At 38.5% G+C, this 24,541-nt stretch overlaps 1 protein-coding gene across 18 annotated transcripts in view; it reads left to right on the forward strand.

The window, feature by feature from the left end:
- Positions 1-20,473, forward strand: part of tjp1a (tight junction protein 1a) — a 310,964-nt gene extending 290,491 nt beyond the window's left edge. For 9 of the 18 annotated variants that reach the window (XM_061887097.1, XM_061887095.1, XM_061887093.1 and 6 more), the window contains 9 exons: positions 772-1,578; positions 1,665-1,750; positions 1,872-2,048; positions 4,843-4,952; positions 5,025-5,284; positions 7,122-7,267; positions 7,333-7,553; positions 8,662-8,805; positions 19,057-20,473. In XM_061887097.1, the coding sequence (XP_061743081.1) occupies positions 772-1,578; positions 1,665-1,750; positions 1,872-2,048; positions 4,843-4,952; positions 5,025-5,284; positions 7,122-7,267; positions 7,333-7,553; positions 8,662-8,805; positions 19,057-19,151 (2,046 nt within the window). In that variant the 3' untranslated portion in view covers positions 19,152-20,473. The remainder of the gene's footprint in view (positions 1-771; positions 1,579-1,664; positions 1,751-1,871; positions 2,049-4,842; positions 4,953-5,024; positions 5,285-7,121; positions 7,268-7,332; positions 7,554-8,661; positions 8,806-19,056) is intronic. The other 9 variants (XM_061887101.1, XM_061887109.1, XM_061887110.1 and 6 more) reach the window with 3 other exon arrangements.
- The last annotated feature ends 4,068 nt before the right edge of the window (positions 20,474-24,541 follow it).

Genomic DNA, 24,541 nt, shown 5'->3' on the forward strand with positions numbered 1-24,541 from the left:
TTATGCATGGGCCAAAGTGTGAGAAAATGTTGTTAAGCAACAGTGGGTGTGGTAGTGTTGGCTGCATTTGACGCAGTGAATGTCTCGCGGCTCTCACTGTTACTTATCCTTTTTGCATGGCCACTAGAAGTACGCGATGTTCTTCCCAATGCCAATGAGACAGAAGTTTGTTTTTGTAAAAGTAGCCGTTGATTTTCCAGCCTCTATCTCTGCATTGTAAAATGAACATCAAAGCTTGAATAAGGAATGTGTGAATTGCCTGGAAAATTGAGGGTTGCTTCCTAAATTTTGAAGTCTGTTTATACAATGTGCTTGTTTTGTTGACAAAATAGACAGTGGGTGTCATTTTTCAAACTTACTGTATTTCCAATCATCATATTATCTAGTCATATTAGTGTGTAAGCACTAATTCTATACATTCTGTACATCTGGATGCCAGGAAAGGCTTAGTTGAAAAATGAATCCCATTTTTTTTATGTTAACATTTGTTTGCCCTTTTTTCGGAGTACAGCCTAATTTGTGATACCTATAGTCGCAATTATTTTCAGAATTTTTTCAGATTTTTCTGTTTTAATATATATAATCTGAACATTAACCCCTCCCTCTCAGTCTCTCTATTGCAGGTCTTTCCCCACTCGTTTCCTCTCTTGTAATTAATTTCACAGACTTGTTTTGATATTGTCCGTTTCCTCACCCTTTCATATCTTACATTAACTTGCACGCTACATGTCGGTGACGCTATTAAGCTTGTGTTTTCTTGTGTATTCGTAGATGTTTCAAAAAGATCCATACAGTCTGGATGACATAGGCAGACCTGGTCCTGGAATAAAACCTGGGAATTACAACCCTCAACAGGGATATCACCCTGACCAGCAGCCATACAGAGATTATGACCACCCACCCAATCGGTATGATGTCAACAGTGGAGGCGGTTATCTAGAACCAAAGTACCGAAATTATGACTCTCAGCCACCCTTTGAGAACAGCGTGCCTCACTATGACCAGCAACAATGGAGCCCCTACAGTCAGACGCAACCTACTGCCAACTCCCAGGGTTACAATCCGCGTCTGCCATACAGCGATGGCCTCGACTCACAGTACAACCCTCCACTCCGCTATGATGAGCCTCCACCTCAGCCGGGATTTGACGGACGACCTCGCTATGGCAAACCCACAGTGTCAGGATCTGCCCGTTACGATGAACCTCCACCCCTTTCTCCCGGTCATGACCTGCACTACAACCAGGATTCTCAGCAAACGTCATACCCTTCAGCTATTCGTTCCCCCAGTGGCCAGCGGCCGGCCTACAACCAGGGACCAACGCAGCAACTAAAAGGATACAGACCTCAGCAGTATGACTCTGCCCCTGTAAACTCTGACAACAGCCCACCGCACACTTCCAAATCAGATGTCACCTCACCTTCTCCTCGAAATGTTCAGAAGCCTGACACTGCCAGAAACGAGGATGACCCCGCCATGCGACAGCAGTCGGTCCTGACGAGGGTCAAGATGTTTGAAAACAAACGCTCTGTGTCCGTGGACCGAGCCAAAGATGGGGGGGATTTATCTGGAAACAGGGTAAACTCTTTTACTTTGCATGAGTACTTTGATTTATAATTTCAGATAATACCTAGTAATACGGCTCTAATCTTTTGTTTCCACAGGCAACCGATTTACCTTTGAAGCCCGGGGGAATCATCCCAAAAGCTAATTCTTTGAGCAACCTGGACTCAGACAAGAGCTATAATAAGTAAGCTTTTTGTTTTACAAGTTGTCACACTTATATTTTAAGTTAATTTGGCAATCAGTATATTTGTTGATTAGCCTTAATGCATATTGATCAACTGAATTTCCCTAACTCCCTTTCCCAGAGTCCCAGAGCCTCAGAAGCCTCAGGCCAAAGTGGCTGACGATATTGTTCGTTCAAACCATTACGACCCAGATGAGGACGAGGACTACTACAGGAAGCAGCTGTCTTACTTTGACAGGCTACAGACTGGCCCCACAAAACCCCAAGCTCAAGCACAAACAACACACAACATCTCCAGGTTATTCTCTCTTTGAATTTTACGAGCATTGCGATTATGACACTGTTTGTCCAATGTAGAGTCTTGGCAGTGTCAACAGCTCACAACACACAATGGATGCAAGCTTTCAGTGTTCTTCTGTACAGCAGTGATTATTTGATCCCTGCTTGTACCCCCATTGCAAATACATACACAGTCCATGCTTACATACATCTTCAATTTAACATATAGAGCAGTGGTGTCTAAACTACGATCCGCGGGCTATATGTCTTTAATTTGGCCTGAGAGACGTCTGGCCCATTGGGTATTTTCCAATTTCAATTCCTCAAGGCATTCAATCGATTGCAACTGGACTGTCTGGTTTGTCTTAGAAGACTTAGACTTACAAAATCTTTATTGTCCCCAAGGAGCAGTTGGGTTTGGAACAGTAGTCATTAAAAACAAGGTTCAACAGTAAAAACAAGGTACAAATACATACAATACATACAACATACAAACTATCATGAAGGCATTGAGCTAAAAACAAAAAAATATTTGTAATACAATCAATCCTGAAGGAATCAATAAAGTTGTATCTATCTATCTATCTATCTATCAATCAATCAATGATTATTTATATAGCCCTAAATCACTAGTGTCTCAAAGGGCTGCACAAACCACAACGACATCCTCGGTAGAGCCCAATAAAAACTAATCACCACATGTTGCTTCCCACTAAAGAGACTGTGCATAGCAGCTAAACTTGTTTAAGAAGCTCATTTATAAAGTCAACAGCTGAGGGAACAAAGGATCTTGTGTATCTGTTGTTTTTGGCCTTCCTATTACTAGGAGCGTCCCTGCATCCTGGGGGAAATAGTCTAAACTCTGAGAGGAGAGGGTGCTGAGGGTTGACCAGAATGGCCTTTGCCTTCTGGATGACTCTGGCCCGATAGATCTGGTTTAGGGGGTTTAAGGTAGTGCCTATGGTCTTTTGGTACACCTTAATTCTACCACCTAGTCTGTTTTATTGGCCACACTGAGGTTACCAAACCAGGAAGTGATAGAATAAGTTAAGATAGACTCGATACAAAATTAATAGAACATCCTCATCAGTGTCCTATCAACCTGAAAGCCCCTCAGTTTCCTCAAGAAAAACATCCACTGATTGGCCTTCTTTCAAATATGGTCAGTGTTGTGCAAAGGTCAATTTATTGTCTAAGATTGTACCCGGATACTTGTATTCACTGACTATCTCAACAGCAGAGCCATTCATGAGAATGGGTGCTTTGGCTGGTGGATCACGGTGAAAGTCAATAAATATCTCCTTAGTTTTATCGCCATTAAGGTCCAGGTGCGATGATTGGCACCATTTGATGAAGTTCTCCAGAACAGGACCGCGGTCTGACTCTTTTGTCCTGCAGGAGATGTTTCACCTCTTATCCAAGTAGTCTTCATCAGTTAATGCTCATAGACTTAGATTGGTCAGATTTAGTCTAGCGACTGGTGCCAAAACTCCAAATATTTATATTCCAACACCAGGAGGATATGCCTAGACAAGGATGTTTTGGTATTTTGTTGTGAAAAAACAACTGTTGAGATGCAAGCCAGCAGTCCTACTGTCAATGCCAGCGACATTCGTTGATGTTTAGTTTTCCCTCATTAGCTTTGAGGTGTTATTGTGCGGCAGAGTGATCACTGTGGATTGACCACCACCAGCCCAAAATAGTCAGAATCAGCCACGTTAGCATTCTATTCAGTTGTAAACAAATGGCACAAATGAGCATCCGTGACCAGAATGTTTACTCAAAATGTACACTAAGGCATATCCAATACACATGACCTAGAACACAAGGAAGTTACAAATTCAGGTTAAAGTCATCATCCAAGTACATTGTACAAAAAGCAGCAATAATAGAAATATAGAGCAAAACAACATTATGTTAGTACTGTATAGTTGATAACAAATTTAATTGTATGTCTACATTTTCTTGGCCTTTTTTAAGAAAAAATATGCATCATAGAAGATAATGTCATATTGGCCATGTCCCCATCGCCACAGGTATCTTGGCAATCTAGGGCAGTGGTTCTCAAATGGGGGTACGTAGGATTTTTCAAAATATTCTAAAAATAGCAACAATTCAAAAATCTTTTATAAATATATTTATTGAATAATACTTCAACAAAATATGAATGTAAGCTCATAACTTGTGAAAGAAGTGCAACAAATGCAATATTCAGTGATGACAGCTACATTTTTTGTGGACATGTTCCATAAATATTGATGTTAAATATTTATTTTTTGTGAAGAAATGTTTAGAATTAAGTTCATGAATCCAGATGTATCTCGACTACAATCCCCAAAGAGGGCACTTTAAGTTGATGATTACTTCTATGTGTAGAAATCTTTATTTATAATTGACTCACTTGTTTATTTTTCAACAAGTTTTTAGTTATATGTATATCTTTTTTTCAAAATAGTTCAAGAAACACCACTACAAATGAGCAATATTTTGCACTGTTATACAATTTAATAAATTAGAAACTGATGACATAGTGCTGTATTTTACTTCTTTATCTCTTTTTTTCAACCAAAAATGCTTAGGGGGTACTTGAATTAAAAAAATGTTCACAGTGGGTACATCACTGAAAAAAGGTTGAGAACCACTGATCTGGGAGAAACCCTGAGGGTGTATGAAAAGCACAAGACAACTGTACTATTGTGTGCGTAATATACTGTGTCGAGTCATCAATCGCTTGTCTTGCAAGGAAAATAACAGCCACAGCCTTGTACAAAATAATGGCTGACACAAAGTTTTAATATTTTTTTATGTTTTAGCAGAACTGAATCAGTGGAGAAACCAAGGCCAGCGGAGAAAAGATATGAACCAGTGCCCCAGCTGACACCCTCTCTGCCACCAGCCACACTGCCCAAGCCCTCAAATGAAGGTAAAATGCTCCCCATTCTGAGTCACACACTGATGGCGTCTGATAATAAACATTATTATTTCCCTCCCTTAGCTAAGCCTCCTGCCAGAGACGACACTCACCAGAGCAACTTCCTGCCTCACAAACCTTTTCCAGAGAAGTCTCCAGTTAATGGCACCAGTGAACAGCCTCTCAAAACATTCACCAGCACCGGGGCTCCACCAGCAACGAGCTATAACCGCTACCTGCCAAAACCCTACACCAACTCCGCCAGGCCATTTGAGCGCAAGTTTGACAGTCCCAAGTTCAACCACAACCTTTTACCCAATGACAAAGCAGATGTGGTCTCAAAGGTGAGAAGCTTTTATATCGGTGCAAGTGTACGGTACTTTGAGGGGTTTTTTGAAGATTAAATTGTTAATCCAAAAATATTTTAGTATTTTAGTTAAACTAATTTTCATTAAGAAATTATTGTAACAGCAAAAACATTTAAATATTTATCTATAATCACCTCAAGATATTACTCAATAACATATGCATTTAATTATAATGGATAACTTTCTTTGAAATCATTAGTTGGGGTGACAAGTGAATACCTAAGAATTTTTTTTTTTTTTTTTTTTTTAAGTTTGGAATGTACTGTATGTCAGTATTTAAGCATGTGAAATGTCCGCGTTTTTAAGTATTCATTTTGGCGTCAAAATATCTCTTCCGCATTTTTTTTCTTTTGTATAAAAGAGGAGCGTCAAAGGATGTAGCTATATGTATTGCTTGAATGACATTCAGACTATTTTATTATCAACAATCGAGCAGTATCTATACATCTGTGGCTTCTCAGCGCAACACCGGAAATGTGTCCTGTGAAAATTCTTTCGACCGGAATTCTTTAACAATAACAAAAGTTCTGTGTATGAATTAATGTAACCCACTACAATACAAAAAAATTGATCCAAACAAAATTTGTTGTAGTCTTGACCTAACCGCATATACTTGCTATTCCTATTGCCTATATGTTGCACCGAAATGCAGGATGGGGCGCCGAAACAAGCTGTCCATTTAGCACAGTTAGCATCAGCTATCTTTTTTGATGTGACTGTGTAAACACTAAACAGAGGTCACAACACCGGAAGTATATTACTTGAGAGGGCACAGCTACAGGATAGAGCTGCCAAATGGGAAATGTTATCTAAGTTCTTTCCACGCATGTTGAATAATTTTACATTACATTTTCAGTGATAATAATGTTAGTAAATTATCTACTAAAAAAAAGTAAAACAATATTTGGTACATTACATGTCTCTGTCAAAAAGTAAGCCTAAATAAGTTGATGGATAAGATTAAATCTAAAAGTAAAAAATAGTGTAAAAATGCACCCAATTGCAGGAAATGTTGTCTTGATTTTCAAAATCATCTTTAAGGGCTCGCTTGGCAGCACTTCATGCCGATAGAAATGTTCCTTTTTTTTCCGCCAGTTTTCCTCAAAGGGTGCCCACGTGCCTTATATATCATGTTTGTTGCATTATCAGAAAATATACAAGTTAAAATACATGCCATTGCTTGCAGCACATGCAATTTGTCTGTCAAAATAAAAAGTATATAATTATTTTAGTTCGAAAGATGAAGTTATTTATTGACCCACATTATTTCTAGACCAAATTTTCCGGGCCGCATAAAAATGATGTGGCAGGCCAGATCTGGACCCTTGACATTGAGTTTGACACCTGTGCTCAAGAACAAGGATGTCAAAAAATGTTCCAGCAAAGGTCACATACAGAAAAAGTTCATATTTAGGGGGCAGATTGATACATTTTGTGTTTTAGAGATTCTAAAACCGATTCAATGTAGGGGAAATGCCATCATAGTTGTTGTGCGTAGGTGACAAAACATAGTATAACATCTATTAATATGTCTTAATATTAATAAATTATGCAATTTTGCAGAATATGCCAATTAGTAGTGGGCTGAAAAAGGCCACTAAATAGACACCTCTTTTTCTGTGATTTTATTCAGCAGAAATAAAAACTTAACGACCGAGACTGCATTTCTAAAAAACGACATCACTGCCACTGGAATATGGACTTTTGTTTCTGATGTTACTTTTTTGTGTTTGACTGTGATGATATTTTAAAGACAATGTTTTTTAATGCATCCAGTTTTATTGAAGTCATAGTGTTATTTTGTTTTGAGCAGAGTCCAAGTGCCAGCCCAGTAAAGCCCACTCAATCCCACAACATGGACCATGACAGCGGCCTCGATACGTTCACGCGTACAATGGACAATCGCTCCAAGTACCAGCACAACAGTATCAACGCTGTGCCCAAAGCCATCCCAGTGAGGTAGCGACTTACCTCATCCACAGATGAAACACATGTGCCTTGTATTGAACATCACTGTCTTTCAGCCCCAGTGCACTGGACGATGACGAAGAAGAGGATGAGGGCCACACAGTGGTTGCAACGGCTCGAGGCATTTTCAACAGCAACGGTGGGGTCCTGAGCTCCATTGAGACGGGCGTCAGCATTATCATTCCTCAGGGCGCCATCCCTGAAGGCGTGGAGCAGGAGATCTACTTCAAGGTCTGCCGAGATAATAGCATCCTACCTCCACTTGACAAGGACAAAGGTAAACACAAATACATGACATTAATGCCCCTACTGACTTGTGAGAATTGTGATTTAGATTCAGTGCTTTAGAAGTTTATATTATTAAAATGTATTTTTTTGCACTTTTTGTAACTCAGAGTCACGTCACTGCAAATTTTTTTTTAGTCGGAAAAATATATTTTTTAATGTTTTATTTTAGAATAAATTAGATATTTCCGAAAATAGGTCACTTTTTTACAAAAAATCTAATTCACTGGGTGTGAGTTTTCCTTGCCCTTATGTGGGCCTACCGAGGATGTCGTAGTGGTTTGTGTTGTGGTTTGTGCAGCCCTTTGAGACACAAGTGATTTAGGGCTATATAAGTAAACATTGATTGATTGATATTTGTAAAGCATAAAATGTACAGGGTAACAGTACAGTATACATGTAAGACGTAACAACATGAAACACAAGTTTTGCACTATTACACTTTGACCTCAAAACTTGCAGTGATGTCAACACAAAGTAATATGTGATCGTAAGTGCTACCTAAAATTACAACCGAAAAGCAATGTGGATTATGTGGGCTTGGAAATACGGGAGAGAAACTACATATACGTTGTGTGAGGCGTATTTGGGGGGCTATGCATTTAGCTTGTTAGCTGTCTTAGTAGCGAGGCAATTGAAGAGAGATTGGGGAAAATTCCAAAGCTTAATCTAATGATTACAACGGTCATTTTTAATGCAAATGTTGATATAAAATCGAAGAACGTCAACGTTAATTTAGCAGTTTTGAAGGGAAGGAGCGAGGCAGCGTAACAACTTTTTTGGGTGTCTCAATCCAATGCGTTTATTTAATATTAGTGGATGAACTCGGAACATTATTGCTGCAAATAGCATATAGAGTATCTCATGCTTAGTACAGGTAAATGCTCCATTGTGCAGTATCTTGTCATGTTTTTGTTGATTAAATTGCCTGCTACTAAGTTTTCAACCAAACTCCCAATTAATACAAACTGGGTATTTGTGTTTATGGGAAGTAAGGATACAATATGTAGTCTCAAAGCAATCAGCTGAATGATCAGTTAATAATGTAAAATGAATCCGCTGTAACGATGATGATTTGTTCTTTACTCTCATTGTTTTAGGGGAGACTCTGCTCAGCCCTCTGGTGATGTGTGGACCTCATGGCCTCAAGTTTTTGAAGCCTGTGGAGCTGCGCTTACCTCACTGTGCGTCAATGACCCCTGATGGTTGGTCTTTTGCTCTAAAATCCTCCGACTCCTCGTCGGGTATGCTGTGCTCTCAGTTCTTCTGGGGTCGTTTGGGATGGCTCTGTGAATATTTCAAGGTTGTGGGTCACTTGACAAATTTTTCCCCTAGATTGGATTTATTTCTTTATTTGTTTTCATTTTAATGCAATGTGACATTTTGGTGAAAGAATCAGTCTAAGGGAAAAATCTCCTTTTTTTTTATCTCCATTGCTTTAGTTTCATCCATTTCACCATTTATTCCACTTCATTTCTCATTTCTAATTTGTTCCAACTGTTTATGGGAGTAGTTTTTTTAATCACTTTTATTATTAATTTCATTCCTCAGCGTCTCCTTTAAAATCACCAGAACCACATTAGATATGATCTAATCAGATCCAATACTAGGGTTTTATCACAAATTTTGCCTTTAGTAAGACAAAAACACTCGCTTTTGATTGACACTGTGCAGAGGGGGTTATTTTACCAATGTATTTATTGTGAAATCAAATTTAGCATTTTTTTTAAACGGTTTTTTCTGTGTACCTCTTATTGGGTCTCATTAGAATGGTTAAATCAGGGGTGTCCAAACTTTTTCCACTAAAGGTCGCATACAGAAAAATTAAAGGATACATTTGGTGCATTTATTCCAATGTTGGTCAATATCCTCCTGAAAGCCAATGTCCTCTGCCGTGGACATTTGTTTTTGGTGTATTTTTGTTACACATTTTGTGACAAAAAAACCTGTTATGTAAAAGACTGCATAGGATCCTGGCTCTCAGAGGTTACTTGCTAAACTAGTGTTTTCAAACTTTATTGAGCCAATGCACATATTAAGAAAAAATCTCACGGCTGTGACATACTGTTGTATTGATAACAGGCAGCAGTTTGATACACAGGTTAATTTTACTGAACAAAAATATAAACGCAACACTTTTGTTTGTGCTCCAATTTCAAAGATCTAAAGCATTTTCTATATACACAAAATACCTATTCATCTCAAATATTGTTCACAAATCTATCTAAATTTGTGTTAGTGAGCATTTTTTTCTGCCAAAATAATGCATCCCACATCACAATTGTGGTATATCCAGATGCTGATTAAACAACATAATTATTGCAAGGTGTGCCTTTGGCTGCACCCAATAAAAGGTCATTCTGAAATGTGCAGTTTTGCTTGATTGAGGTTCTGGGGGTGTCAGAAAATCAGCCAGTATACGGTATGGTGTGACCACCATTTGCCTTACGCAGTGCAACACATCTCCTTCGCATAGAGTTGATCAGGTTGTTGATTGTGCACTTTGGAATGTTGGTCCACTCTTCAACGGCTGTGCAAAGTTGCTGGATTTTGGCAGGGATACAGTACCCCCAACATGCTCAATGGGTGACATGTCTGGTGAGTATGCTGGCCATGCAATAACTGGGATGTTTCCAGCTTCCAGGAATTGTGGATAGATCCTTGCAACATGTGGCCGTGAATTGTCATGCTGCAACATGAGGTGATGGTCTCGTGTGAACGGCACAACAATTGGCCTCAGGATCTTGTCACGGTATCGCTGTGCTTTCAAAATGCCATCAATAAAATGCACTTGCGTTCGTTGTCCATAACATACCATAATCACCCCCGCCATGGGCCACTGGATTCACAACGTTGACATCAGCAAACCGCTCTCCCACACGACCACACACTCTGTCTGCCATCTGCCCTAAACAGTGAAAACCGTGATTCAACCGTGAAGAGAACCCCTCTCCAACATGACAGACGTCATTAAACGGTAGCATTTGCCCACTCGAGTTGGTTACGAAAACAAACTGCAGTCTGGTCGAGACCCCAATGTGTACGACGAGCATCCAGATGAGCTTCCCCTAGATAGTTTCTCACAGTTTGTGCAGAAGTTCTTTGGTTATGTAAACCAATTGTTGCAGCAGCTTTCTGGGTGGCTGGTTTCAGACGAGCATGGAGGTGAACATGTTTGATGTGGAGGACCAGGACTGGTGCAGTTGTGAAGCCGGTTGGATGTACTGCTAAATTCCCTAAAATACCTTTGGAGATGGCCTATGGTAGAGAAAGGAACATTCAATTCATGGGCAACAGCTCTATTGGACATTCCTGCAGTCAGCATGCCAACGGCACACTCCCTCAAATTTGCAACGTCTGTGGTATTGTGCTATGTAATACAACTGCACACCTGTGCAATAATCATGCTGTTTAATTAACTTCTTAAAATGCCACACATGTGAGGTGGGATGGATTATCTTGGTATGAAAAAAATGCTTACGAACTCAGATTTAGACAGATTTGTGGACAATATTTGAGAGGAATAGGTATTTTGTGTATATAATAAAAGTTTTAGTTCTTTGAGTTCAACTCATGAAAAATGGGAGCAAAAATAAAAGTGTTGCGTTTATATTTTTGTTCGGTGTATGTACCTTCTGCCATCTAGTGGAAGCTAGGATATGTTTTGTTCTCCCTGCCATTATACTGGCTGGCATAGACATATGAACAAAGATAATATAAGATACGACTAGATATTCTTTGTAGTGATGAAATAATCATTTTCAGAGTAGCATAAGTTTCCGTTACACAACTGATGACCTCTCACTGCTCACTATTGTGCGGCATCGTTGTTGGGAATCACTATGCTTTGCTATCCAGACAAAACATTCGTACATACAATTTTTTCGAATGTCTATTTATATATCTTATTAATTATTAATTGAGAGCATGCTGAGGGTCAATAAGAAATAAGCCTGACTTTGGACACCCCCTGTGTACATAGTACTAATAAATAAGTGCACATCCCCTAACTTGGCTTTGTTCAGTAGCCGCTAACTAATTTCTTTGCCATACATTGTATACATATTATTAACATGCATGTCGTCACTTTTTCCTCCTCTCACACAGCCACCCTAATCCTGACCTGAAGAACTTTAAAAGACTACTTAATTATACAAGAATCTGTTAAACCTGCTATAATGTTGCATTTTGACTGAAATGAAGACCTGTTTGGTGTAAATGTTGATACATTTTAATATGGTAAGGTGCGTTCTGCCATTGCTGTCAGATATTGTTGAACCAACTCCATGGTTGACTTGTGCAAAGGGTGTTTTGTGCACTTAAAGCATCTTTATCCTAAAGGTTTCAAAGTAAACGACAGAAGGATGTTCATTAGTACGCACAATGCCTAAGGCTTGGGAAACCCCTGGTATTCTTTTGCTGTGCCAATGTAACTACTGTATTTTTCGCGCTATAGAGTGCACCGCTATTTCAGCCGCACCGACTAAAGTTTAAAAGAAAGTAATATTTTTACATGTATTAGCCGCCCTGCACTATAAGCCGCAAATATACACTGGTACGAAATATTTTGGAAATGTTTATTTACATACCTTAACTGTTCCCAAATATTGCCTGTCACCCGGCTGATCAAACACAACAGAAATCATTGTCATGGACCCACTAGCCGCGGAAGCTAGCTCTCCAATCAACATATCAGACTCAATGACTCCTGTGTGATGTGTTGGTAAATGCCATTGTAAGTTAATAATACTAACACAGAAACTTGTAAATTTGTTAGCATATTTGCTAATGCTAATGACGCTAGCTTGATTACATTACGATAGCACATACAAATATGCATGAAGACACTCCTACAGACATCACATACGGGACAGTTTAGTAATTATGAATTGTTTTAATCATATTGTAAATTTTACAGGACTTGCTTGGAGTGATTCATTAATATTTTCCAGCAGAACGCTGTGGACGCTTATATTTGAAGGCATGAAACAGGAAGTACATTTTTAACCTGCAGCACCCGCAGTGAGCGAACTTGTCCAAAACATGGCGCCCTAGCACAAACCATAACACACCTTTTTATTGTCTCTGTCTGTGTTATATGAAAACTTTTTAAATATAAAACATTATGGGCATCAGTGAAGAAAAGTCCATGTTAGCTGCACAGTTTAATAAGGCGCAGGGTTGAAAGCGTGGGGAAAAAATGTGTGTCTTATAGTCCGGAAAATATAGTAGTTCTCTTCTTGTTTTTGTAAATAATAAATTAATGAGGAATCCACAAAAACAGACCAGCCAACATGTCCACACTTTTAGTACTGGACACGCATTTTGACCCTTATATATTTTTCGCTACTCTCCAGTCATGCATGTTTGTTTGCATTTAGCTCGTTTCAGTTTGAGTTTCAGCCTATAAATCCTGCTGTTGTGTCGATACACCAGTGTACGCTACATGGCTCACTTCTCATCCTGTAAACCCTCTTGCACAGGGTAATGTGAACCTTCACCCTCAAAAAAAATTACCCATGTCTGTGATTGGTTGGTTTGCAAAACCTCATTTTCTGAATTTGCACAGCCATAGGCGCCTGCTCCTCTGATTTCGGATCAACGTTAAAAAATAAATGTTGTAACTCATGAATTCATTCCAGCTGCAATAACACTCCTGTTCTCCCTTTACTTACTACTGTTTGCTTGCGACAAAGGTAGATAACAAGCTAAAAAGTGGACAAGGGTTGTGGTTGCTCACAAAGTTGACGTCACATCACATGCTCAACCCTGACAAAGGGCTATAAAAGCAGGAATGTCCGTAAAGCAGCCCAGGTGATACATGCAATATGTTTTAAATAGGGCTGGGTTTTGTGATTTTAAAGGAAACCGACGGAATTATGCAAGTACTGCTGGGTATCAATTATTGTCAAATAAAACGGTGCCATTTATCGATACCATTGTTTACGTGACGCCATGTCCGACGGGCAAACACGCACTCAAGCAGCGAACTCAATCAAACTTTACACTCACATGTACAGTAAAACTCAACTTTTCAAAATGCATGAGCTCAATGTTAATTTACACTGGATTTGCCATACACGTTACTGATTAGTAGGGAAGTCATAAAATAGATTTTTAAATTAATTGCGTTTCTTATTTGTAACGATTCTTAATCAATAAAAAAATTTATATTTTTTTAGATTTTGCCCTGTCCATTCACTCAGGGAAATCATATCGTTGATATAGATGCCTATATCTGTGGTACAGATTTACTGAAGAAAGAAAACGGTGGCATAGTTATCTAGTTGCCTTCTTTGTATTTGACTTCATTAAATGTTTTGGTATAATTTTAGTAATCAAAACACGTTTTCTTTTAAGTAATGTAGAATTGTATCACAGCTGTCTATTTTATGGGGGAATATAGTTAGTTGTAGTACTGGAACCCAGTGTTATTAAAAAGTATTTATTTTGAATCGGGAGTTGTTTTAAATCAAGAATCAATTCTGAATAGAATTATTACTCCCAAGAATCTAATCAAATTGAATCGTTTTACAGCCATACCGATCAGCATTAGTGATTTTACACGGCAATGTTGACCAAACTTGGTAATGAAAACTAGAACCAAGATGCACATTACATTTACAACAGCTGGTGTGCAATAAGTACAATACTTACAATATGAACACGTTTTAGTGCGCAACAAAAACCTACATCCATTGAATTACAAAAACTACACCGTAGTCTATAAGCTACTGTCATCTAACGATTTGGAATTGCAACTACATACTAAGTCTACTATATAACACTTGCAAATGAGACTCAGAAGTGTAATGAATCAATGTATAACAAGTCGACAGCCCAGTTATTATAATCCGCTATTGTAGGAAGCGCGTCAGGCATACTTGCCCAGCAGAAACAACACCATATCTATACAATCAATCTGTGAAACAAAACAATTAAACAAATTAACATTAACAAATGAACACAGACAAAAGTACTGTACCACAAATGTGTACCGTTGAGTGTTAATCAATCAATTACAGTTTACTTATATAGCCCTTCATCACAAATGTCTCAAAGGTCTGCACAAGCCACAACGACATCCTCGGCTCAGATCCCACAAAAGGGCAAGAAAAAACTCAACCCAATGGGAACAACAACAACACATTTGTGGGGGAATCACTTCTCCCTCGTGAGAGTCCAGTTCATAGTGAGGCCAGCAGTGGATCCTCTTGCATGTAGAGAAGTCAGCAGCCCAAGACATCACCAACTGATGTATAGAGCAGTTGTCCAACCCGGGTCCCGACTTGGACCAGCAAGTGGAAACTAATCCATGGCCACCTGATAACAAGAGACGGGCAGAGCAGAAAAGAGAGACGGCAGATCAACTGATGTAAAAATGGGTCCATTTAAAGGCTAGCATATACATATGAGTTTTAAGATGGGACTTAAATGCTTCTACTGAGGTAGCATCTCTGCTACCTACCGGTAGAGCATTGCAGAGTGCTGGAGCCCGAATAGAAAACGCCCGTGGACTTTTTTTTGGGCTCTGGCAATCACTTATAAGTCAGAGTTCTTAGAACGCAGATTTCTTGCCGGGACATATGGTACAATACGATCAGCAAGATAGGATGGAGCTAAACCGTGTAGTATTTTATACGTAAGTAGTTAAACCTTAGAGTCACATTTTAAGTTCAGAGGAAGCCAGTGCAGGTGAGCCAGTATAAGCCTAAAATGGTCAAACTTTCTGGTTCCTATCAAAAGTCTAGCAGCCCCATTTTGTACGAACTGTAATCATTTAATGCTAGACATAGGAAGACCCAAAACTAATACGTTAACAATAATCGAGAGGAGAAGTAACGAACGCATGAATAATGATCTCGGCGTCGCTAGTGGACAAAATGGGACGAATTTTAGCGATATTACGGACATGAAAGAGGGCTGTTTTAGTAACACTCTTAATGTGTGACTCAAATGCGAGAGTTGGGTCGAAGATAATATGAAGATTCTTTACCGAGTCACTTTGTGTAATTCTTTTGTTTTCAAATGTTAAGGTGGTATTATCAAATAGGTGTCTGTGTTTAGCAGGACCGATAATCAGCGTTTTTGTTTTCTTAGCGTTAAGATGCAAAAAGTTGCTTGACATCCATTGTTTGATTTCATTGAGACACGCCTCCAGGTGACTACAATATGGCGTTTTGGTCAGTTTTAGGGGCATGTAAAGTTGGTATTGACTCCAAAGTACCTGGAATTGGTACCCTATCTAATTCAAATACCAAATGTACCTATTCCTATTATATAATTAACATTTTACTGAAAAAAAAAAGCAACAATGGGGGAAAAAAAGAGGAAAAGGCATACTGTAACGCAGACCTGGCAAATTAAGGCCGGGTGGTTTCTTGCGGCCCGTTGAGCTTTTAAATCTGGCCCACCGGACATTCCCAAATAATTGTTTTTGATGTTTAAAATGGAAAGTGTAGCTGCCCTGATATCGGCAGGTTGTGAGTTCAAACCCCGGCCGAGTCATACCAAAGACTATAAAAAAATGGGACCCATTGCCTCCCTGCTTGGCACGCAGCATCCAGGGTTGGGATTGGGGGTTATATCACCATAAATGATTCCTGGCTGCGGCACCGCTGCTGCCAACTGCTCCCCTCACTTCCCAGGGGGTGATCAAGGGAATGGGTCAAATGCAGAGGACAAATTTCGCCACACTTAGTGTGTGTGTGTGACAATGATTAGTACTTTTACTTAACATTATGATGTGCAGTGATGTTTTGTAATGACCGTAAGTCTTGAACTATACCAACCCATTCAATGCTCGGAATCTGCATGATATACTAATTACCATGGTCATTAATTAGTTACTATGGTCATCTAATTAGTAACTTTGGTAACTATGAGATATCTCAGATTGTAGGTGGGTTTTTTGTACCCTTTGCATTCATATTTCACCATGTTTGATGCAGTTTGGTTGTGTTTCGGTTGATTGTAGAATACGTTGTCAATATTCAGTGTTTTATCGTTCGTAGTTAATATCGTAAATCCCACATTCTTTATTTTCATGTACATTCTGGGTGTTTTTTAAGGCTCTGTGTCATAACGTTTTTAGCTTTCAATCATTATTGTGAGGTTTTGTATTAGTGTTCCTAAAATTATACCGGCCCCCAGACACACTTTTTTTTTTAATCTAAATTTGGCCCCCCGAGTAAAATAATTGCCCAGGCTTGCTGTAACATGAGAAAGCTAAAATGTTAGCGCTATAGCACCTGAACATTTCTGTAGCTATAACTCCTGCATGGAAGTAAAGAGAGCAAAAGGTCACTTATTCCCTCCATCTCTTCAAGGAGAGTGTTAATTTTAGCAGTGGTTGGGATTAGCTGTTAATTAGCCACATATTAAGGATGAGACGTGTCGGGCTGAATGGGTTGGGATGTCCCGCTGAATAGTGGGAGGATTATGAGGCTGTGTGCTAATCCTCTTATTGCAAAGCAAGGCCACTCTTTGGCCCGCTCCTGTCCCCTCTGTGACTTTCTTCCTACATCGTGACCCCGCTTTTCTTCCCCTTCTTTTACAGCGCTAAAAACAAGTCTGACACGTTGACTTGAGGAGAGAATATTAAGTGCATGAACAAATTATCTCTCAGCGGTTCAGTACTGGCTGCACACATCTCGTGATGGTTGACCTTTCACTGCGACTAACACAACCCTTTCTGTGATTGAGTCAACAAGAGCCTGGGGACATTTATTCAAGTCAGGGAATGACTGGGCTGTTGCAATGCTGTCATGTAGTCACAGGCTCGTAATAGCCTTCCGCTGCTGCGACTGCTGCTTCAACATTTGAAATGTCTCACACAGCCCGCAAAATATACAGTTGTGATCAAAAGTTTACATACACTTGTAAAGAATATAATGTCATGGCTGTCTTGAGTTTCCAATAATTTCTACAACTTTCTATTTTTTTGTGATAGAGTGATTGAAGCACATACTTGTTGGTCACAAGATACATTTATGAAGTTGGGTTATTTTATGAATTTATTATGAGTCTACTGAAAATGTGACCAAATCTGCTGGGTCAAAAGTATACATACAGCAATGTTAACACAACCCTTTCTGTTTTTTAATAATGAATGAGGGAAAAACGGAAATTTTAGTTTTTGGTCCGGCCCTCACTGACTTGGGACCATTGCAAAATGATGTGCGTCCCAAAGTCACCAGCCTTGGCGTCACTATAGACAGCGATTTTAAACTAGACAAACAAGTCAATGGCGTTTTAAAATCGTGTTTTTATCACCTTCGTCTTTTAGTAAAGGTTAAACCGTTTTTATCTTTTAACCTTTTTGAACAAGTCATGCATGCTTTTATTTCAAGTCGCCTGGACTACTGCAATGTACTTTATGCTGGCATTAGCCAAAAAGCTCTCTCCCGGTTGCAGTTAGTCCAGAACGCGGCAGCACGACTTTTAACAGGGGCCAGGAAACGCCAGCATATAACCCCAATTCTTCAGAGTTTGCACTGGCTCCCTGTTCATTTTAGAATTGATTTTAAAACATTGCTGTTTGTTTTTAAATATTTACATGGACTGGCACCTCAATATATCTCGGACCTCATCCACATTTACATGCCTGCGCGCGCTCTGAGGTCCGAGAGCCAGTTCCAGCTCGTGGTGCCCAAGACCAGACTTAAGACCAGAGGAGACAGGGCCTTCTCTGTGGTCGGCCCTAAGCTCTGGAACACTCTGCCCCTCCATGTTCAAACTGCTTCCACAGTGGAGTGTTTTAAGTCTCGTCTTAAGACCCACTTTTATTCTTTGGCTTTTAACACTACGTGAGTTGTGTGGTCCTCTGTTCTCTGTTGTCCTCTGTGTTTTTATACACTTTGATTTCTATTTTACTGTTTTAATTGATTTTACCCTTTAAAATAGTTTTTAATCATATTTGTTTTTATATTGTTTTTATTGGTTTTATATTCATTTATTTTTTGTTTTTATTCAGTCATTGGTGGAGCATAATATATATATATATATATACATATATACTTTTTTTTAATTCTATTTTATTAATTTTTTTTACAATTGTTTTTAACATGGCTGTGCAGCACTTTGGAAACGTTATTGTTGTTTAAATGTGCTATATAAATAAAGTGGATTGGATTGGATTGGATTGTTAATATTTGGTTACATGTCCCTTGGCAAGTTTCACTGCAATAAGGCACTTTTGGTAGCCATCCACAAGCTTTTGGCAACCTTCTGGTTGAATTTTTGACCACTCGTAAAGTAAATACTTTAAAATTCCTATAATGTGAATTCCTGGATTTTTTTTTCACATTCTGTCTCTCACAGTTGAAGTGTACCTATGATGAAAATTACAGACCTCTGTCATCATTTTAAGTGGGAGAACTTGCACAATCGGTGACTGACTAAATACTTGATAGCCCCACTGTAAGCGGCTACCGCTGTCTTATTATGAACCTAAACGGCTGTTCTGACTGCCTTTCTCCTACTTCCCCTGCCAGGTGAGCCCAAAAGCTGGCAGAACAAGACCCTCCCCGGCGACCCCAACTACATGGTGGGAGCCAACTGCGTTTCCGTTCTCATCGACCACTTCTAAGCCGGCAGGTGTGATGTTACAGAGTGTGTGTCCATGGCGGATGAGAACACACACCTGCACGCACACACCACACACACACTGTAGAAGAAGATCCAGTCAGTGTTCTGTCACCTTTGGATGAAGGCGACGCACTAAAGACGTCAACATGTTCTCCCAAAAGGAAGTGAGAAGATCACACTGCTGCATGCTCCCCTCCCTCCTAAGGGTTGGCCATATACAATACTTACATATTTATGTACTACAGTAGTATGATTATAAACTTTCACATAAGCGGATGTTTTTCCATTTGGCGCCACCAGCGAACATATTGTCCAAAGCACTGTACACAATCTATACATGATACAGTTGATATAGCAGCCAGCATTCTCAACCTCCCCCTATTCCTCAGTTCTGGTGACTGAACATGAATATAAATATATATATATACATATATATATATATATCCACACTCTTCCACGTTTGAAGGAATTTGATATGAAGGTTTCCGATTATTCTTCCTACTTTTTTCGCCTTTTTTCCCCAGCAACGTCTTTGTAGCTCGAGTTCTTGTCCCTTCTCCCATCCTGAGGGAGACCTATGCATGTTCTTCTACTCAGGTCCGGGAAGCTCCCCCTCCATCTTTGATTCCCTGCACTCTCGCATTCACACACCAGAAGCAGTGATGCCTTATCTGCCAACATTTCTTTTCTCACCGAGAAAAACAATAATTCATGACGAATAACTGTTGTCGTTTTTCTTTCTTGTGATTAACTGGGCACACCGGTAAGAAGAAGATGTTCCTATGCATTACTACATTCAAACGACCGCAGAAGAAGAAGAGTGGCTGTAAATAGAGCGAGCATATTGCCTTGGTTCTTTTCTTTGTAAATGGAACTTTTTTCGTAAGCCTTTCTTTTGTATAGCGAAAGCGTGTTTTAAAAAGTGGAACATGGAAAAACATGCTTATTATCTTTGTATTCTGAATATTAACTCCCGAGCCTTGGAACGTTCAACCTGACAACACACCACACCTTTTCTACCAACATTGTTCAACTCGGTTACCGGAGGATTAGTCAAGTACATTTAAAACGGTGTTCTTTTACTCCCAGAGATGTCGCCCCCTCACTGACTTGTGATACTGAATGCTGTATTGTGTGCCCTTTAATGTATTTTTGTACTAAAAAACCATCATTGACGTATGGCACACCAGAACCATCTTATTTTGTAGACTTAACACAGCTTTAATTGGTTATTAGCTCTTCACGTGTGGCTGATTGCTTTTGTTCCTTCTCCAACACAATTTTACGCATACCACTGTATTAATAAACATTTTTTTAAAGAAATGTTTGCCAGAGGTCTTATTTAATTATGTGACGTAGATGTCTCCTCCCTTGTTCATCTGTTTGTCCTTAGAGGCCGTTTTTAAATTTCACTATATAGCCAAAAGTATTTGGTCACCTGCCTTGACTCACATATGAACTTAAAAGTGCCATCCCATTCCTAACCCATAGAGTTCAATATGATGTCGGTCCACCTTTTGCAGCTATTACAGTTTCAACTCTTGTGGGTAGGCTGTCCACAAGGTTGCGGAGTGTGTTTATAGGAATTTTTTACCATTCCTCTGGTGAGATCACACACTGATGTTGGTCGAGAAGGCCTGACTCTCAGTTTCCGTTCTAATTCATCCCAAATAAGTTCTATTGGGTTCAGGTCAGGACTCTGTGCAGGGCTGTCAAGTTCATGCACACCAAACTCTGTCATCCATGTCTTTATGGACCTTGCTTTGTGCAATGGTTGCACAGTCCTGTTGGAAGAGGAAACTGTTCCCAAAATGTTGGGGGCATGCAGTTGTCCAAAATAAATTTGGTGTCCTGGAGTTTTCAAAGTTCCTTTCACTGGAACTCAAAATAAGAGGGACCACAAAAAAATTAATTATTGACTTTATTTTAACAATAGATCTTACAGTACATTAAACATATTTTTTTTATTAAAATCAAAGAACAAATTTGGCCTTAAATAAGATAGTGAGCAAACTAGACAATTTATCTTTTAGTAGTAAGTAAACAAACAAAGGCTCCTAATTAGTCTGCCGACATATGCAGTAACATATTGTGTCATTTATCATTATTTTGTCAACATTATGAGGGACAAGAATTAGAAAATGGATTATTAATCTATTTGTTCATTTACTGTTAATATCTGCTCACTTTGTATTAAATAATCTTCTATTCACACTTTTAATACAATTTCCTTGTTGTTTGGATACTTTACATCAGTTTTAGGCGATACCACACATTTTGGTATCGATCCAATACCATCATACATTGGTCATAATTGAAGTCCTCCTGTGTCCAGGGACATATTTCCAGATTTTAAACAATACATTTTTTAAAAATATGACAAAAAAATGTTGTGATAACAAATATTGATTTAATCATTGTAGTATCGACTTGATACGGCTCTTGTGCTTGCTATCGTTACAATCACGGCAGTAATGTCCTTACAACAATAGTATTTTTTAGAGACAGTAAAGTGCTGTTTTTAATCAATTAGTACCACTATACCTTACATTCCTAGTCTCTATTGACCATGTTTAAATTATGTCAAATATATTACATTAATTATTTTTATCTTGGCACATTTAAACAATACAAGAAAACAAAAATGCTCTAATTTTATTTCAAATATTTCAGTTTTCTAAAAAAAAAAAAAAAAATCATATATAGTATATATAACTTATTTGCATACTAAAGATTAAAAAGTGACCCTGCTCATCCTCTTTTTTAACCACTACATGGGAAAAGTCACCTGACATAAAATATACATTTTACCAACATGTGTAACATGTTTACACTTGCAGCAATTCTGAATAAGTAAAGATTTTTAAGTGATATTTGTCAAGGAACTCCTATTTTACTAGGTTGTCTCCTCTCCCTGTTAAATAGTTGATCTGTTTGTCCCTATGGACATGTTTTAAATTATATCAAATATGTTTGGTACATTTCTTTTTTCTTGGCACTTAAAAAAAATACAAGAAAATACATTTTAAAAATGCTTAATTTTCATTTATTATTTTTTGGGGCATATATTTGTATATTTCTAAAAATAAATCCACATATATAACATACATATATATACACAGTAACTTATTTGCATATTTAAATCTATTTTTGCAAATCAAATAATAAAAAAGTGACCCCGCTTATCCTTTTGTTTGGAAAAAGAACCCGACATAAAACAATAAATAAAACAATTCTGAATAAATAAACATTGTTTTAAAGAATATTTGTCAAAAACGTGCTATTTTAAAAAGTGTGTGTAATATTGCCGTCTCCTCCCTCATTAAACAGTTTGTCTGTTTGTCCCGATAGACCATCTTTTAAAATGAGATCAAATATCTTTGATCAATTTATTTTCTCTTGGCTCATTTAAAAACAACAAAACAAAACAAAAAACTTTATAATTGTATTTCTTTATTATTTAGCAATCGTTTGTATTTAGACCAACAGAAACATTTGACTATATAGTATATACCAGTGTTCTTCAACCTTTTTTGAGCCAAGGCACATTTTTTTGCGGTGAAAAAATGCGGAGGTACACCACCAGCAGAATTTTTTTTAAAACTTGTCTCAAAGTAGGTGTACTGTCACCACCTGTCACATCACACCCTGACTTATTTGGACATGTTTGCTGTTTTCCTGTGTGTAGTCTTTTACTTATTGTCTTTTGCTCCTATTTTGGTGGCTTTTTCTCTTTTTTTGGTATTTTCCTGTAGCAGTTTCATGTCTTCCTCTGAGCGATATTTCCCGCATCTACTTTGTTTTAGCAATCAAGAATATTACAGTTGTTTTGTGAGACATTGTTGATTGTCATGTCATGTTCGGATGTACTTTGTGGACGCCATCTTTGCTCCACAGTAAGTCTTTGCTGTCGTCCAGCATTCTGTTTTTGTTTACTTTGTTGCCAGTTTAGTTTTAGTTTCGTTCTGCATAACCTTCCCTAAGCTTCAATGCCTTTTGTTAGGGGGACTCACCTTTTTTTTATTTTTGGTTCAAGCATTAGATACCTTTTTACCTGCACTTTGCCTCCCGCTGTTTCCGACATCTACAAAGCAATTGGCTACCGACTGCTACCTACTGATACGGAAGAGTATTACACGGTTACTCTGCCGAGCTCTAGACAGCACCGACACTCAACAACAACACATCGTTTGCAGACTATAATTACTGGTTTGAAAAAATAGTTTGAACCCAAGTAGGTGAAATTAGATCATCTCCCACGGCACACTAGTGTGCTGCGGCACAGTGGTTGAAAAACACTGGTATATACAACCTATTTGCATATGAATTGATTTTTCCCCCCCCAAAAAAATGAAGTGAACCTTTTAGAAATGTTGCCATTCTGAATAACTAATAATTTTTTTGTGATTTTTTTCAAAGACGTTCTATTTTATTATTATTAAGTGTGTGTGAAATATCTGTCTCCTCCCTCGTTAAACGTTTTGTCTTTAGACTATTTTTAATCTTAACAAATATATTTGATCACTTTCTGTTTCCTTGTTACACAGGGGCGGTTCTAGGCATGCTTGTATGAGGGGGCAGTCAGAAATGTAAAGGGGGCATCATGTGTACACATCATGCTCCAGCACTTTTTTTTTGTGCTTATAGTAACGATGCTTTCTTCATTGAAATGGGTCTTTAGCTATGTGTCCAACCCCAACCTGGAGTAGTGGACTGCACTTTGTCAGGCCTCTACCTTCAGACCTGTCCAACTTGGGCGTCCCACCTGAAGACTAAGCTCCTGCTGGTATAGCTCTTACGGTCACTGAGGCACGCAAACCCCCTGACCACAATAAGGTGGCAATCCCTCAGGGGGAGAAACTGAAAAATAAAAATAAATGAATAAAATAAAATAAAACATCCTTCATCCACATTTTATCAACCAACAACATAACATTTATCCTAACTGGATGGGCTAACTCAAATAAATTTTGACCCAAAGTAGGACTTCACACACTACAGTCAATATTTACAAAACTGAAAAGTAGTCTGATGAATAATGATAAAAAAGAATCTCAAACTAATTTATAAAACAGAACGTGGGCACTCATTTGGGCACAAAATTCATTCACTCCAATGTATGTGTTGCCCACTTGCTTGTAAATTGATGAAAACGGCTGTGTTTTTGTTTTTAGGTGTATTGGTCATATCAAATGAAACTTATAATTTGTTTATTACAAAATGTAGATTGAAACATTAAAGGTTGACTACAAGAAAAACTACAGAAAAATAATTCCAGCAGTCGATTGCCAGACCGTTGCTAAGTAAAACGGGCCGTTGCTAGGGACTCCGCTCTGAACAGAAGACAGCAGAGGAGGACTGCTAAGCAGGATAATATACCTTATGTTTCAT

The sequence above is a fragment of the Nerophis ophidion genome, linkage group LG25, assembly GCF_033978795.1.
Source record: "Nerophis ophidion isolate RoL-2023_Sa linkage group LG25, RoL_Noph_v1.0, whole genome shotgun sequence".
Taxonomy (NCBI): Eukaryota; Metazoa; Chordata; class Actinopteri; order Syngnathiformes; family Syngnathidae; genus Nerophis; species Nerophis ophidion.